The sequence below is a fragment of the Amblyomma maculatum genome, chromosome 1 (genome assembly GCF_055883805.1).
Source record: "Amblyomma maculatum isolate TAMU_Amacu chromosome 1, ASM5588380v1, whole genome shotgun sequence".
NCBI classification, from domain to species: domain Eukaryota; kingdom Metazoa; phylum Arthropoda; class Arachnida; order Ixodida; family Ixodidae; genus Amblyomma; species Amblyomma maculatum.
Genome location: NC_139344.1, coordinates 255,859,057 through 255,877,303, shown reverse-complemented (window position 1 = coordinate 255,877,303; position 18,247 = coordinate 255,859,057). Strand labels below are relative to the sequence as shown.

Genomic DNA, 18,247 nt, shown 5'->3' with positions numbered 1-18,247 from the left:
GACAATATTAATTCTAAGTTTTTGATAAACACAAAGTCATCCTGCTCCATAATCCTTACTAAATTATTTGATCAGTCTCTTGAAACAGGTTGTATTCCCAATGATTGGAAAGTTGGGAAGGTGATTCCTCTGCATAAGTCTGGAAATAAACATTGTCCTCACAACTTTCGTCCTAGTATCCTCACTAGTATCCCTTGTAAGATCATGGAACATGTTATATACTCGCATCTTGTTTCTTTTTTAGAGTCGAATTCCTTTTTCAGCATAACCCAGCATGGATTTCGTAAGTCATTTTCATGCGAAACTCGGCTAATATGCTTCATACATGACCTTCATTGCATCATTGATCGCGGGCTTCAGGCAGATTGCATATTTATTGACTTTTCTAAAGCGTTTGACAAGGTCTCTCATGCGCTTCTCTTCCTTAAATTAAATAACCTGAATGTTGTCCCTAAGGTGCTTGCATGGCTGAAGAATTTTCTTTCAAACCTTCACAATACGTTACAGCAAATAACGTTGATTCACATTCTATACCTGTCCGTTCTGGCGTACATCAGGGGTCCGTTCTCAGGCCCCTCCTTTTTCTCATCTATATAAATGATTTACCGGCTAACATTTCTTCTTCAATTAACCTTTTTGATGATGACTGCATTATTTATCATGTAATTAATGATGATAATGATGCCTCTTGCCTTCAATCTGATATTAACAAGGTTCCTGATTGGTGTAAGGAATGGAATATGGAATTAAATATTAATAAATGTAAGCATGTGCACATTTCTCGCAGTTCCAGCTTACCCACTACTTATCAGATTAACAATGTTTCTCTTGAGACTGTGTACTCTTACAAGTATCTAGGTGTTTACGTTTCTTCTAACCTATCTTGAAAACCCCACGTTGACTATATCATAAATAACGCAAACCGCATGCTAGGGTACCTTCGGAGAAATTTCTCTCGTTCATCTAGTTCTTTAAAATTATTGCTTTATAAAACTCTGGTACGCTCCAAATTAGAATATTCTGCATCTGTCTGGAGCCCTGGCATTGATTCACTCGTTTCCGATTTGGAAGGTGTGCAGAACAGCGCCTGTCGCCTTATACTGTCAAACTATCACAGAACAAGTAGTGTAACTGCCATGAAATAAGTTTGTCCCTTCCACTTCTATCTCACCGCAGATCAGTAGCATCATTATCCCTTTTTCATAAAATTTACCACAACAGCTACCTGAAAGAAAGATTACTAACAAGACCATCTTACATATCAGTGCACATTGATCACCGCCATAAAGTTGGGGTTCCATCTAGTCACACAAAATATTTCCATGACTCATTCATACCTAGAACTTGTGTCAGTTGGAATCACCTTCCCCATGATATCGCATGTATAACAGATAACGACGCATTTCGCAAAGCCATTGTTTTTCTTTGAATGTATCTATGCTTGTTACGATGTTGTTTGCCCTTTACTTCCTATCCCCACTGCATTGTGAAGTTTTGTTTTCCTTTTTCTTTTTGCGCATGTTTTTTGTGTATTTGTACTGTATTTTTTCTGTAACTTTGCTGTACTTTCATATACTTTTATGTATCCCACTCCTCTCTGTAATGCCTCCGGGCCCTGAGGGTAAATAAATAAATAAATAAATAAATAAATAAATAAATAAATAAATAAATAAATAAATAAATAAATAAATAAATAAATAAGGGGTTAAAGACTATTTTTTAAAAACTGCGAACAGTCTTTGATACATGATTCTACTATATATGACCATTCAATCAACCTGCTGCACGCAGAACTGCAATGAAATAACTATATCAAGGAAGCCAAGAGACAGCAAAACCAACAAGAGCATAGTGGGATGTTTCTAATTTTTTTTTTTTCTTAATGCGTGGAGTTGGTCAATGGAAAATTAATAGTTAATAATTTTATGCATGAAAGATAACTGATTAGAAAGTAGAAGAAACAATGACCACATGCTACTGGTGAGGTATGAGCCAACAGTCTCTGAATTTCACGTACGTCGCTCTACCAACAGAGCTACAGCGGGAGCTGTCCAATCTGATATTTTCATGGGCATTTATGTAGCGTGTTACCTATCATTAAGGGTGTCCACCAGCACCATCCTTGGTCACAATGGTGGAGGTAGTAAGTCATATTATTGCGAGCGCCACGCAGAAATTTATTGATCAGAGAGGGCGCACCCGCACCAGTGCTACCTATGGCATTACGACTACCAGAGCCAAGGCACCAGTTAAGCTATTGTGGCGACAAAGGTGGGGAAAGGGGTGAGCTTGTTATGACATAAACAGAAATCCAACAGTCACATTAGGTATCTCATGTCAAATTCCCATGATCCTTCAATGAAGTAACTTCTAAAAGGCCATTATATCATTTCCAACATTAACACAAGGCCCTAGTTCTCATATTAACACAAATTTTTTGTGGGAGATGAAGTGATGGACTGGCAAATAACTCCGTGAATGCATGCAACTATGAGCACGTCTTGTCACACAGAGGCCTCACATTGGCAAAAGAGGGTGTTAAAAATTTGTGTTAAGTATCATGCAAATGTGGAGCAACAGTGAAGGAAGCATTCCTCTTACCCTATACACCAGTAGCTCATGAACTTCGTCATTCAGTGTGGTGCCATTTTCTTGCATCAGCTTGACAAATGACATAGCGAATGGTTTCTCAACCCTGTCTTTGGCTATATCAAAAAGAAATAAGATAGCATAGAATTTCAAGCCACTTCGGAATAGGCTAGAGACCATGCACTAAAATTGCTCACCTTCATTTGATGACCTGTGTTTGAAAGTGAAATGCAAGTGAGCCTTGTAAAATGCCTCTATAGGAACTGCAACCTGGAAGAAAAAAATATCAAAGTTTCACAAAAACACAAGGACAAGCAAGTTATTCAAACAGAGTGAGTGGGATTACATAAAGCTTAATTTCTTGTTTTTCTCAAGAGGTGCCCCCAAGTGGCCTTATTACTGCAATTGTAGCGGTTGGAATGATCTTGTTCCTGCTCGTTGTTCTGAGACGCAGCTTTATCACTTTCTTTGTAGCGCGAGATGTGCAGAAATTCTCCCCGAGTGATCGCAGCAAAGCACGACTCTTTCCATATCGATCCAGACTTTTCCAGGTTCCTTCAGCCGGTTATCTAGACGATTCTTCACCGACTTTAAATTGAGCATTGCCGAATGCAACAGGCATTCGTAGTTTGACATCTACCCAGCACTCTTGCTATCGCCCCTGCCAAATTGCTTAGTTCTTTAACTGACACAAGTTGGTGTAATAGAGAGTTCACTCCAGTGAAATCAAAGTCTCCTCGATTGTGCCTGCAGCCTTGTCGCTACCATGTGACAATACAAACCATTATCATGCCATACCAGTGAAAACTGCTCATTGTGCAACAGTGATTTTCCAAGTGCTTCATTATTATATGCATATGCCAGTGCATGCACACCACTTCCATAGGTGCAGTAATACTTTCCTATCCACAATTTGGCAATGCATCATACCACATAAGCGATACGAAAGAACACAAGCTCGCAGTTCTGCCATTAGGTGTGCTGAAAGCACGATGTCTCTATGCAACTGCTTTCAATGCATTCTTGGGGTAAGCTTCAAAATTACTTAAACCACATTACCACAAAGCAAACTAAGTATGGTCGTTGAATCTAAGCATGGTAACCAATTGTGATACACCACTGAGTGCAGTAAGCCAACACAAATGAATAGGTAAAATGAAACGTGGACATGAAAAATGAAACAAATACAAAATGAGGCTTTACTTTGCAAAAATAAAGGTTACTCCTTGGAAGTGCCAAGCTCATTCTCATCATTATTAGTCTGCATTTGCGCTTCTGTTGCTCATATGCATGGGAAAGGGAGGCCGCTTTTGCAATGATGGAGTAACAAGAGTGCTAGAAGTTCTCAATTGACGTGCGAGTGTGAGTGGTACGGGTTGCATTTTTGCTTGTGGACAACTTGTTTCGTGCTGCTTGCAAAAGTTTTTAACAAGTATATCAGCTGGTGGTTGCCATACAACTTCAAAGCAATTTGGGGTAGAAAACTCTTGCTTGTCCACACACATCCACAGACTGAGCAAACTGCCTGCAGTCAAAGTAAAACTTGATCAATAAACAATGAAGTATGCAAGCAAAAAAATTTAAAGTAAGCAGACACCTAGCATTAGAGGTTGTGAGGTCAGAGAGGTTAACAAAGGGGGAAGGTGGAGGTAAATAAAAGGTTATGAGAAGAATGAGGCAGCAGGGGGAACATGGCAATAAAGATGGTAAAAATAAAAATTATAACAGAAGATGACAAAATGTAAAAGCACAACCAAGATCAAGCAATAGAAAAACAAAATTTGACTGCTTTTGTACACAAAAATACATATCTGAATTTATTAATTTATTTGGCAATAGCAATGGGTACTTTGGCGTACACTATGAATCTGCTGGGTGATCATTACGCGTTTCGTATTTTATTGTTCCAATGGGCTGTTCTATTTTCCTATTCAGACCCCATGCATAGGGTATATTTCCAGTCTTGTTACCGAAGCAATAAAAAAAAAAAAAAAAAAAAAAAAAAAAAAAAAAAAAAACCTGCACGGCTTTCATTTGACGGCAACCTTTATTCCCCCAGAGGAACAAAGCTGCAAAATAGTAAGCTTTGCTGAAGATTGTAACTGCAAACATCCGATCTTGGCACTTTCTGGCTGCGTGTGTGACTCAGAAATTTAAGAGCAGCGACATGCAGTGTCCTCAAGAGGACACGGAGTTAGCAAAATGGCACTGTAAAAAGTTAAGTAGCCAAGCCAAATGAGTAGCTCTATGAATAGTCTCACTTGCAATTTCATCGCATGCAAAACTATGAGCAGACAGAACCACACTACCCTATTTTGCTGTGACGACATAACACAAGGAAGCCAACATAGCACTCCTGTTTGGCTGTCTGTGACGATCACTGCAGAAGCAACTGACTCTCTTCCGCCAGTCACCACACTGCCCAACCTTCTAAACCACTACAGTTTTACTACCAGCGGGCACATGTGCACAAAAAAGTCGGTATCTGCTGAAACAAGAAGAAGCACTGTGCTGCTGCTGGAGCGAGGTGTGGCGCAAGGCCAGTGAAAGCTGTGTGGGCTGTCACATGTTCCTGTGCACATCCCAGATGGTCAAGTATGCGAATGCTGTGGATTGTGTCTTGTGACTGTAGTTTTCTGCATTTTCATCTTGGAGTTCAAAGCCTGAACACGAGTGAGTGATTGGCATTCCCTAAGTCAGGGTCTAGCAAGCCGTTCTGGCATGGGCAATGCTGCCCTTTTGCTAGCCACACACAAAGAACAATAAATAAACAATTATTTTTACTATAGCTGACTGCACAAAAGCAAATGATTACAAAGGTTAACAAAATGATACAACAGCATGCATAATCTCATTAACCAACGTGGATTGATTGGGAGGGCTTGAGGCAAAAGCCTTTGCTCTACCACATATAAGGAGAGAAAATTATCGCTCTATAGTAGCTGAGAATAGAAACACCTCAACTAGCCGCTAAATTCGCAAAGAATAGCAAAATACTGCAGCTTCCAAAGTATAATCACAATGACCACAAACTGTTTATCACTATAAACAACTCAACAATTTGCCTCTGCTCAGCACAGCATTTCACAAACAAAGCTTCCCACTAACAAGCATACTGAGCTTCTCCTTGCCTGCGTCAACTGCCACACAAGATAGTTCCTCTAAATGCTATGAACATGGCATTGCAGACTTCCATTTATTACAAATTCTAGAAGGTAAAAGAAAAATGTTTCTTTCAAGAGGTGTATGGATGATTTTTACTTATTGCACCTAGTCAAGCACTCACAATAAAGGGCAAGAGCATAAAAAATAAAGCAAACAAACACTATGAAAAGAGAGTAGCCACAAAGAGTTTGCGAGTTTAGTCAGTGATTTCCATTTCAGCTCATAGTCCTTATGCACAAGGCTTACTCACAAAAACATGTTAATAGGAAGCATAACGAAAGCGATACAATCTAGGTTCACCCTTCAAATCGAACGCATCATTTATAAATAACACGAGCATAACTTTAACAGCCTCTCCAATACCTTGAAGGTCTCCATCCAACGTGGCTTGTCTTCATGGTAGTAAATCACACTGTGGTACTCATCCAAGCTTTCAGAGCCTGATCCAATGCTTATGACTCCCTATGTGAAAAGAAACAGTACCTCGTGAGACCGATCCAAGCCCTACTATAGTCAAATATTGTTACTATGAACACCACATTAACGAATGTTTCAAACTAACAAACCTTTTTAAAAATCCACCACAGATTTCCTATGTTTTCACTGTAAAAATATTTCAGAATTGCGAATTTCAATATAGCGTATATTTCAGAATAACAATTCATTTTTCTTCCATAACCTAGGAACATCAGTATTATGAATTAGGCTAAAATTAACAGCGTCTCCGCTCGCACTTCTCGCGTGAAACAGAAACTGCCATTTCTGCGTGTATGGTCCGTGGGCTGTAGCTATCATCATCAGCATACCTAGTGCCAGCTCCTAGCGCCACCACAAAGCTGTGGTTTAATATCCAGTAGCCAGCAGGCCTAGCCGCCTGCCTTTTTTTTTTTCTTTTCTTTGTTGTGTGGCGTTCGCCAGTCGATCGTTCGTGCCATTCGCACGTGCGGGAAGGTATTTTTTTGTCGCGGATTATCTTATTGCGAAGTCTGTGCGAGATCTGACGATGATTGCAGCCAGCGAAGGTGCCAAGACGATGGAAAAGCAGCTTTTGCTGCAAGAAATCGACGCAGGGAAAAAGTGAATCGATCTTTGCAGAGAGCTAGCATTGCCCAATCAACTGCTGCGATCATTTTGAGAGACCGAGACAAGATTTTCAAATTTCAGGGAACACTGAAGATGAAGTTAAATCGAATTGTGATGTTCTTTGTTTTTTTTTTTGAGCATGGACAAAATCTGTATTTTCATTGCTCAGTGCAATCACGTACCCGATGAGGTTTTGCACAAAATGGAAGGTCTATGTGCTGTAACGTAGTGTGTGGTCGCATGTGCTGCATGCGGCAGAAGAAAATAACTAATTTCTTCAAATAAATCAATTCTGAAGTTAGTGCAACATTTTCATTGAGATTTTGCTCGTTTATACACGTGCTTACTGCCAAGGTGCATCATTTTCATACCTAGGTTTCACCACTGGCTCGTAACCGAAGATTTTTCAATACAACGATATTTAAAAATAATGAATGCTTTTTTGCAGTCCCGCGTGATTCGTTATATCAAGATTTGACTGTATTGTCCAAAAATAAAAAGACTCATGCAAGTGATCAGACATATGCAAAAAAAAAGAATAAACACTGCATCCCCTTTAGAACAAGGTTAATACAGGAGTGGGATACAAACACCACGTAAAGCCATTGTTAATCAAAATACCTTATCAAATAGCACAGTTCAATGAAATTTTTCCAGCAAGCTACACTGACAAAACAAGGCATCTGGGCTTGTCTAAAGAAAGATTCATTCTCTGGAACCATGCTATAGTACATTTGTATATAAGTAAAAAGACAGCTGTAGCAACGTGGAATTGCAGTCCCATTTCACCTTCCAGTGACAACATACATTTCATGCAGTCTAGGACATCTCACAACAACAGACATATAGCAGAGTAATGTTAAGGCCAACTGTTGGAGGTAGATGGGTACTGACGACGATAAAATGGCACTCTCTAGAATGGTTTAAAAAGACACTGAGAACCACTGATCCAATAACTGTTCTGAGCAAGAATTTGCTCTGTGGCTTTTTCTGGCTATGCTGGCATTTATCTGGCGAGTGAAAGATGCACAATTTTAATTAAAATTCCCCCCCCCCCCCCCCCCCCCCCCCCCAGTCAACAGAACTAGCCATGTCCTTACTGAAAAGGACAAGTTTCTATTATTTTGAAGTGAATGGCAGAGCAGTTACAGCCTTTGGGATCTGAGTCTGAAAATTGGTGTCAGTGCAGGCATTTCACTCATGAAATCAGGCAGAGATGACGACATCTGTATCATGTTTTTGAGTGTTTTCTAGCTGATAAAAGCCCAGTATTCGACACGAGAGGTCTCTCTCTGATTTTCTAGGATGCTGCAGCTTATTGATACAGGCAAACTTCTTTTTGTCTTTTGTGTTAACTACCAGGCTCATGAGGCAAATAGCAAGTAAAAAAGAAATAGTAAAGCTGGCTATAAACATATAAAGAATGTGGCGCAGGATGGTGTAAAAAGGAAGCCAGACAGAGTGTAGTGAGGAGCAGGGAAGAGAAAAGGGGCAAACTGTGACGGCACCAGGCCACACAAAGCAGTAGCAGTAAGAAGTGGAGGCATCACAACACTGTGCGGGGAGTTTTCCAACATTTGAGTCATACGCGTCTCTCAACTAGTGTCTTTAAAAGTTGCACTGAGGCTATGGAAGACAATGTCGCATTCCTACAATGCTTTCATTTTCGTGCAGACTCCAACTCCACCCCCGTGTTATATTTGCGGCCATGTTACATTTGCGCAAACGTGGTACAGTCAAACGCAGACATATCGAGCTTGAAGGGAATTGCGAGATAGTTGAGTATATTGATTATTTGATACACAAAACATGCCAACGGATAAGCTTCTCTGTAGCCCAGAAGCGCGGATGTGATGCACCCATGAAAGCAGCATGCTTCCTGTAGCAATGTGCTGCCTGCTGACAAAGTGGCAGCACGCTGCTTGCCACGAGTGAGCTGACCCCCTAAGGCGTACACGCGTGCACCTGCATGTCAAGCAGTACCCCGTGCATCTCGTGCCGCGCAGCCCAACTACCATTGGAGTTGGGGCTCATCAAAGTTGCAGCAGACAGTTCTTTGGGAAAAGACATTGCCGATCAAAAACGGTCTCACTCTGTTACTGGTGCACACTAAACGCAATAATGACAATTAAAACTGGCTGATTTCTGAGTCGCCTTCAGCAGTGAAGCAGAGCGCGCAAGAGCCTATACAAGCCTTTGGCAAATTAGATGGGCTTCGCTGGACAACCACCAGAGCATTGCATGCCAGCTTCCCAATACGAAAGCAATGTCGCATTGAAAACAACACGCCAGACCTAAGGTCACTTTCAAGCGGATTTCATCAGGCCCTTCACCTCGTCACGCAGTTTTGTAGAGCTACCGCGACCAGCAGGTGTCCAAGAATGCTCAGCTGACCCGGCTCCAAGTGCACAAAGTTATCGTGGGAATGCTATAAGGAGAAGCGTTCCTTGCAGGGGCACGGCGTGCCATTCGATATACCTAATGCTCAATTAATCAAAGTTCGATAAAAATACAGACAACACTGGTATACTTTTGTATGAAATTTTCAGGGGAATATTCAGGCAGTTAGATATATACAGCCTCGACTTTACTTTTATAAGCTTTAATAAAATGAAAGACATGACAGCATAAGATGCGATAATTGAAAATAAATCATTAGTATATAACAGGACCATTAGAACAGTGTGTAGTTACTCCTTTTCTATATTAATGCTACATGTTTAGCAAGTAGCTGATAATTGAAAATAAATCATTAGTATATAACAGGACCATTAGAACAGTGTGTAGTTACTCCTTTTCTATATTAATGCTACATGTTAGCAAGTAGCTAAATTACCAGACAACAATAATCCTCAGATCCATGCCATTGACAAGAACTGATATGGTAAAGACACTAGTGTAGTAAGGCACTTCAAGAAGAAAAACTGGAATAGCCAAACGCAAAGCCTAAAAAAAAAAGAATTTATCAATAAAACACACTACACAGTTTTTTCACCAGCAGAAAGGTATACAATGTGTCACAAATAAAAAAATAAGGTCAAAATTATACTGTGGACTCCATTTGAGACAAATCTTATAATAACCTGAGCAGTTCAGGAAGCTTTAACCAGTTTTCCATGCATGTAATAAAGTCGAGCTAACGTTACCGTATAAATGCATATAAGGGCCGCACCGGTGTATAGGCCGCACCCCCTGTTTCACGAAGCAAATATTAAAAAAAAAAAAATCCGTGTAAAGGCCACACCCAAACTTTCCATGATCCATGCGGGAATAGCCTTCAAAATGCACGCGCACAGAAGCTTCCAGATGCCGCCCACGAATGGTGCCCGAAGTCGCGGGTCATCATCATTATCATATTTTTCCTTTGCTGTGAGCTTCCGCAATCCATATCGGCATCGGTATCGCCAGCCCCTGCCACTCCGGCTTTGTTTTGCGACTCATGCGGTCAATTTGATGGATAGGGTTAAAGAACACCTGCACAGTAACCGCACCGACATGGCAGTCATTCCCGGCAGCCTCACCAGCATGCTGCAACCCCTGTACGTCAGCATCAATCGGCTGTTTAAGGTCGAATTCCGAAGACAGTACTCAGAATTGATGGCAAGCGGCAATCACGACTAGACACCGACCGGTGGTTCAAGAGGGCACCACTCGCGACTGTGCTTGGCTGGATTTTGTACGCGTGGAACTCTGTGTCTACGGACATTGTATCTCATAGTTTCAAGGTGACTAGGATTTCAAATAGTTTAGACGGGACTGAAGACGGCTTGTGAGGTGAATGTGCACCAGAGCACAGCACCAGCTTGGAGTCAGAACACATCGTGAGTGACAATTGAATAGTAAATAAACGCCGGACATTCACTGATTGGGCTGTTTTTACTTGGAAAATGTTTTTTTTTTTTTTTCGTATGTAGTGTGTATAGGCCGCACCCCAAAGATTGGCCCTCAAATCTGAAAAAAAAAAGTGCTGCCCTTACACAAGTTTATACGGCAATTATATCCCACTTGTACATATTGGTTAACAAACGCTAACGGTCATGCCAACTACAGTCGAACCCGGTTATATCGAACCCGGATATATCGAATTTCGGTTATATCGAACTCACGGAATATCCCCTTGAAAATCCCATGTAAAAGTATAGGAAAGCCGCGTCATATATCGAACTCAATTTCAATGGTCGTTCGATATATCGAACTCCGCACCACGCACTGGAAAGTGTGCCTTCCCCAAAGATGATCGCATCACTCTTGGCCGTTTGCCGCGTGACGTTTTCAAGCCACGCGCGGAAGGAATGAGAGCAGACAGTTCAGCGACGGCTGGTCCGCAGCGCCGCCGCGCCCATTCCCCAAAGGCGCGCGCATCTGCAGTTGTCGTTTCCCGCGCGCCAACACATGGCGTTTGCAAGCCATGTGCGTGGGTGTGCCCATTCTTTTGCCGAGCTATCTCTCTCCTTCAGCACGCGCAACGCATGCGCCAAGCCAGCTCAGCCCGTTTTCAGACAGACGTCGGACGCTTTCTCCAGCGTGTGTTGCGAACCCTCTGCGCGCAGCGGCGCGGCGGCTGACGTGGCTATGGCGCCTGCGGATGTTAAGAAGCGGCAGCTCTCTCTCTCTCTCTCTCTCGTTTTTTTTTTTTTTTTTTTTTTTTTTTGCGAAAGCCATTCTTTCTTATCTTTGTGCTGTACGCGCGGCGTAGCGTAAGATATGGCGGCTGCGGACGTTACGAAGCGGCCGTTTTTTTTTTTTTTGCGGGGGTCGTTCTTTTTATTTTTTTTTTTTTTAGCGTTTATCCTTGCATGTATGAATCAGCAAAAGCATGCGGTCAGCTGCTGCGATCATGACGCCCGCCCCAAGCGCGGCGTGATAAACCGAACCAGGCTTGTGCAATCAAGCCATCACGGGCACTCTGCCAAGTTCGCTCCCCGCCACTGCAGGAGCTATCAAAAGATATACGCGCCCTGACGTTATCGCTGCGCAACATCTTGGCACGCTGCCAAGAAATGAGCTGTGGATGCCACGACCGAAACGGACTGACGCGCGCCGTCGACATGCAAGCGAAAATGCTCGCGATTTCTGCCGCCGCGGCGACACAGAAACCTTGTTTTGAGCTGCCGTGGTGTCTCGAGCGGCGAGAGGGACGCAGTTCCAACAAGTTTGAAAATTTTCGCTCTGTCGCTGCTGCTCGTCGCTGAGATCGCTCAGTCGCTTGCATGTTAGCGAGCTAGCCTTAACGCACTTTTTTTTTTTTTTTTCAAATTCTCGGGTGCAAAAGTGGAGGGTGGGCTCATTATGCGAGTGGGTTGATTACGCGACAAATACGGTATCGTTTTTCCGCATCGTAAGTGCCGTCACAAGCCGATTTCTGTATATCGAATTATCGATATATCGAACTATTTCGCGATCCCCTTCGAGTTCGATATATCCGGGTTCGACTGTAGTATCATAAAACAATAAGTATCCCATAACATTTCATGGTGGTGCTGAAGGAAAGAATGCAAAAGAGGGCTTTAAAAATGCTGGCAGAAAACATGAAAGGGTGCAGGCATATCATATTTACTCAAATCTAAGCTGCGTCAGCTGGAAGTCTACACTAAAAAACTGAGGTAAACAGACGTAGGCTGCCTGAGAAAAAGACTAGCAAAATTGAGAAAATTGTTCATTGAGTCATGCGAACACTTTTCTTAAACCCAGCTGAATGTATTCAGCATTATGGCTCAATATTTGTTTTACTTCTCTGATCAAGCATCTGTGCTTTTAGATACGGCTACTTTTAGAGCCTAACGGCCTCACAAAGTACAAGAAATGTGACAATTGCTGTAGCATTGCTGAACAAATGTTCATGCGCTTTAACAATGAATATTTATTTTGTGAACACCACACCGTAGATGTGCTGAATGGATTGATAACTGCCCACTGCAGGAGTATAGGCTTGCAGTGCACACTAGAGGCCACTGTTTCGCTGAACAAAGCAGTTATGTATTATGTCAGCGCTGCACTGAAAGGTGTTGCAGCCACAGCATTAAGAGATTGATGGAGCCCAATCCTCAAATCTAAGCTGGCCTGCAATATTTTTTTACTCCAAGATTCTAGCAAAGGCCATTAGTTTACATTTCCACTAAACAAGTACAAGGCTCTTGAAGAAACAAACATTTAGACTCTTTTAACATAAGGGCAGTTTATCCGGAAACATGAGGGTAGCAAGTTATCTTAACTTTAGATGCATGTCCTCCCGGGTGACAAAACAGAAATGACAGAAACGTTACAGACATTGCATAATATCAGAGAGGATGCTTAATAAATATTTACATGTGAACTCATTACTAATGCTGTCATACAACTATTCACTACTTTTTGTGCTTATATGTTATCACTAAACCTAATATTTACCTTGCTCATGTAGCAGAAATGATGCTATCAGCTTATCCTTACAGCTCCTTATCTTCATAGGTGAAAGTTCTAATTTATCTCCAATGGTAAAAAATCTAGCTGATCATTCGTGATCTCCTAGTAAGGCCCAAAAACACTTCTACATGCATAAGGAAACTGCCAATGATGTACTGCTTCAGTCTACTAAAATAGGGCACTCCTTTCAAAATTTTTGTTCAGTGTAACACAAGATGCCTATGAAACCAAGAAGTAGGCTTACAGGAATGACGGCACCTTGATCATTGCACACTTTCACTGTGACCTCTATGTTTCTATCCGAAGTCTTGGCACCTTTGGAGAACTCAGCCTGGACAAGTGTCAAGTACAAGTCATTGCGCACGTCACCTGCAACAAAGCAAGAGTAAGTACATTCATTACCACCATAAGATACCACTATTTATTCAAAACACTACACCTTTGATATACTACACATAGTATAGCCAACAGACCCATCACTCAAGCTACTAGAAATGTTTGGAAAACTAATACGTTCACTAATAAGGCCATGCTACACTTGGACCAAATGTGCTGGTCAGAACAGATGTCTCCCCACTCTCAAAGCGAGTAGACCAAATGCTATATTATCCATTACTGTGACTCCTGAATAACCAGAATCTTATGGCATGGTGGCAATTTGCAGCACACATCACTTACACTTGCATGCACATTAGATGGGCACTGCAGAGCAGAGCTGTCAATAGCAGTGTCTGCCCAAGAACAATAATTACAGCTCAATATTCCTACCATTTCACACAATATGTGCTGAAGACTGCATACTCTCAAACAACTACGCAACAGCAATTTCGCCCCCCCCCCCCCCCTCTTCAAAGAAAGGAGAAAATCGTAGGATATGATGCGACAAATCTGTTTCCAGTAATCATTGTAAATTTTTTCTGCGTTGATCACCTTTCAAAAGCACTGATTTCCATTTCTGAAAGCCATTTCTTCTTAGTTACGCTGCTGCATGGGCTTCTGTTGGGCAGAGGGGGGTGGATGTGTGAAGGAATGTAATCGAGAAATGCATTTCAGCGGTGGGTCACAGGTGCACCCACAAGAGGGTGCTCTATCTAATCCACTAGGGGCACTGGAATGAAGGCTTTACTTAGATATACAGACCACAACTTACTGACTTTAAGAGTGTAGTACTGCCAATGCAGTAATAAGAGCATTTAAAAAGGGTGGAAAGAAAAGGCTTTCTCGTGAAGCGAGCATTATGCAGCTGGGGGGAAAACTGAAAGGCTTAGTTAGCAAACTCACCCGGCAAGATAACTTCAGGGAAGCCCATCTTCCGTGCCACAGCTGTGGTCCCAGAAACAAGGTGTGGGTTCTCTTCCCGCACTTGCTTGTTGTCACCATGCAGCAGCTTGAGGCAGATCCAGAGGCCCTGACCCTTGTGCTCCTTCTGGGTCACTTCCTTGGCTGCTAGGGCCTTCTTGATAGCAGTGTCTAAGAAGTCTCGCTCCCCACACCTGCCAAACCCAAGTACCCCAAATTCGAGTACCAGCAGAATGTTTGAAGGTTCGGTACAAAACACAAGATTTTAAATTCGTCTGCCCCAGTGGCTGCCGAAATGCTGTGTAGAGTCAATATCCTTACAAGAGTACAGTGAACTCCAGACCATTAGTGCCTTGCCACCTTTCACATGAATGCACCACACTGTAACAGACAAGCTTCATCCAGCTAAGAAACAAAGAGGTTCCTGTTGTAATGAGTAAAGCCCAGTGTAACCTAGCAAAGTGCAAATGGGTTGTGGCATGAGCAGTAGCAATGTATAAAGGTTACCACACACTTGCCTTAGTCAGTGTAAAAGCTGCAGCCCCATAGAAATTTTGTGCTCTGTGATATGGCAGAGTGGGCACCGTATTTGAAATGGCATTACAGCAAAATTACAGCATATCATGAAAAGAGTTAAGAACACAATACATAGAGAAAATTTTCAGTATTGTGAAAGAAAAAATAGTTTATATTTACCTCTGTTCATCACAATATGTCACTGTGCACACATTTAGTTAAGCAAGCTTGAACTTCAGCAAAAATTTCCTAAAATTGTTTGAGTTTGTTCGTTCAACTGGTACCTCATAGTGTGCTTTGCAAGAAAATGTAATCAGCATCCTGAATATGTAGAGATGTAACCCTGACAAATCGCACCCACTACCTCCATACGCTCTGGCTGACCTAATTTAGCAGATGACATGCCCTAAACAACTGCTAGAGCTATTAGAGACATTTAGTATAGCGTATGGACGCTTTCATATGATACGTCAGCAAATTATGGGACGTTACTCCGTGTGTTGCATCGGCGCTTTTAGTTGGGCGTGCGAAAGTGCAAACGCAAACTACAGTGGCAACATCTAGATTTAAAATAAGAAAACACATTCAGGCTTTTTTTTTACTCGCAAGCCAAAACTAGCAAAGTCGCACTGGGACTTTAGCCAGTTTCTTTGCTGCGGCAGTTTCGTTGTACTCCCCAACGTTGGTATTGCTGTGTTGAATGCTTTTATCTTGTATTGCCATCATGGTGTGTACCGGCCTCTTTTCATCCGCATACTGCCAAGCATGTTTGACCTGGGACGACATAGAAGCGCTGATGATGCGCGAACGAGAACCACGGCGCTGAGTATATGCTTCGCGGTATGTGGATCGGGAGCTTCCGGACGTGCAAGCTGGGTTTCGCAAGGGCAGAGGAACTAGAGACCAAATTGCCAACCTTCGCTGGATCATGGAAAAAGCAAGAGAGTTCCAGAAACCCATTTACTTCTGCTTTATTGATTATGCGAAAGCGTTTGACTGCATAGATCACAGCAGATTGTGGCAAGCTCTCCAAGAGATGGGAGTTCCAATTCACCTCACCTGTCTCCTCAGGAACCTTTATGAAGGGCAAGAGGCCACAGTCAGAACTGGGCATGGCCTTACTGATTGGTTTCCGATTGAGAAAGGAGTGAGGCAAGGCTGCATACTGTCGCCCTGCCTATTTAACCTATATGCAGAGTGCATCATGAGGAAGGCCGGTCTGGACGAGTCTTCAGCTGGAGTGAAGATTGCTGGAAAACGTATCAACAACCTTAGATATGCGGATGATACCACTTTAATGGCAGAAAGTGAAGTGGAACTCAAGAGACTTCTGATGCGCGTACAAGAAGAGAGTGAGAAGTTTGGGCTTAAACTGAACATTAAAAAGACGAAGATCATGGCGTCTTGCCCTATCAAGTCCTGGAGCATCAATGGACAAGAAGTGGAAGCTGTGACAGATTTTCTGTTCTTGGGCGCCAAGATTACCTCGGAAGGAGACTGCAGCCATGAAATTAGGAGACGCCTGCTTCTGGGAAAGAGAGCAATGGTTAGCCTTGACCGCCTAGTAAAGAGCAGAGACATTAGTCTACCAACCAAGATCCGTATAACCCGTGCTATGGTCTTTCCAGTTGTGATGTATGGATGCGAGAGTTGGACTGTGAAAAAGGCTGACCGCCGAAGAATTGACGCGTTTGAATTGTGGTGCTGGCGAAGACTCTTAAGAGTTCCTTGGACTGCCAGAAGATCAAATCAGTCGATATTGTCGACCATAAACCCTGACTGCTCATTGGAGGGTCAAATTCTAAAGTTAAAGCTCAGCTACTTTGGTCATCTGATGAGAAGAGAGGAGTCGCTGGAGAAAGATTTGATGTTGGGAAAGGTTGAGGGTCGCCGGAGAAGGGGTAGGCAGCGAACGCGATGGTTAGACGGCATTCTCGAGGCATTGCAGATGAAGCTATGTGATGTTAAGAAGATAGTGAGAGACCGGAAAGCGTGGCGTGACATGGTCCATAGGGTCACGAAGAGTCGGACACGACTGAACGCCTGAACTGAACTGATGAACTACTGAACGTCGACACCCTCACAGATCACGCATTTTGGAGCCATTTTTGTTTTTGACAAAGGCCGACTTCCCCGTGCTTGTGTTCTCGAAGTAGCGCTAAATCGTCTGCGGCTACAAACCGCAGACGAGGAGCAGGCTTTCGCTGTGCTGCAATCGCGGAAGCTGCCATCTCGCACACGCGACGACGCGACTGAAAAAAATCAACCACTGTTTACAAGCTGTTTACGGATACATGCGTGTAAACAGTCAAGCCAAGGCGATCCACTTCATGACGTTGCCATGACAACAAAACAATGCTACTCGTCAGGCTTAGGGACTGCGCTGCAGCCGTGCAAAATAAAAAACAGAGCGAATTGTTCACTAATTATCTAAGCTGAATGCTACACAATGCAAAGAGAAGACCCCGTGTGCCTTTATAGGTGGCAGCGGGCCCAAAAACGCGGTAATGAAGACAAATTCACTCTGAAGCGGGCGGCCTGGACGCCGCCACCTTGTCAACGCTGACCTCCCATCGTACGCGAGGGCTGAACACGATAAACTCAGGTTTCGGCATACGCTGGCCGATCATATGAAAGAGTTTGGTCTCGGGTATTGTAAAGCGCATGCTAAGTGCGCGTCACGCTATTTTTGATGTGCGCTATTCCTCTGCGTGTGTCTGTGTACGCTATACTAAAAGTCTCTATTGACAATTAAATTTTACATAAATATAGCCCTTGATGAAGTAATCCAAGGAATAATTCAACATTGCTCTTGTTATAACCCAGGCAGCGCCAAAAAGCAATTTTATGAATGAATCACTTACCAGCAACATTGATGCCTGTGAATAAAGTGAACTACACAGGAACCAAATTTCAAAACTATACTTCCCAATAGATATGTAATTGGTGACCCCTTTACAGAAAGAAAGGTGTTAAATTCCCCTTACTTACTTGTGAAGTGTATAAAACTGCAATTGTACAGTAATGCGCAATAAGACACACATCATGCAAGCCAGCTTTCAAGGCTAACGTTTGAGAACTACACAAGAACAAAAAAAATGCTTTCACAGCTACCCCAGAATGACTTGTAAGACCATATGCAAAGTGCAACATTGCAGAAAAAGAGAAATTGACAATTCACTGTAAACTTTTA

General features: G+C 42.6%; 1 protein-coding gene across 3 annotated transcripts in view; it reads right to left on the bottom strand.

Annotated features, from left to right (window-relative positions):
* Positions 1–18,247, bottom strand: part of mbc (dedicator of cytokinesis protein myoblast city) — a 99,116-nt gene that overhangs the window by 64,875 nt on the left and 15,994 nt on the right. For all 3 annotated transcript variants that reach the window (XM_084590894.1, XM_084590895.1, XM_084590893.1), the window contains exons 13-17: positions 14,521–14,732; positions 13,484–13,608; positions 6,118–6,216; positions 2,787–2,859; positions 2,602–2,705 (exon numbers count right to left, since the gene is read on the bottom strand). In XM_084590894.1, coding sequence (XP_084447020.1) covers positions 2,602–2,705; positions 2,787–2,859; positions 6,118–6,216; positions 13,484–13,608; positions 14,521–14,732 — 613 coding nt within the window. The remainder of the gene's footprint in view (positions 1–2,601; positions 2,706–2,786; positions 2,860–6,117; positions 6,217–13,483; positions 13,609–14,520; positions 14,733–18,247) is intronic.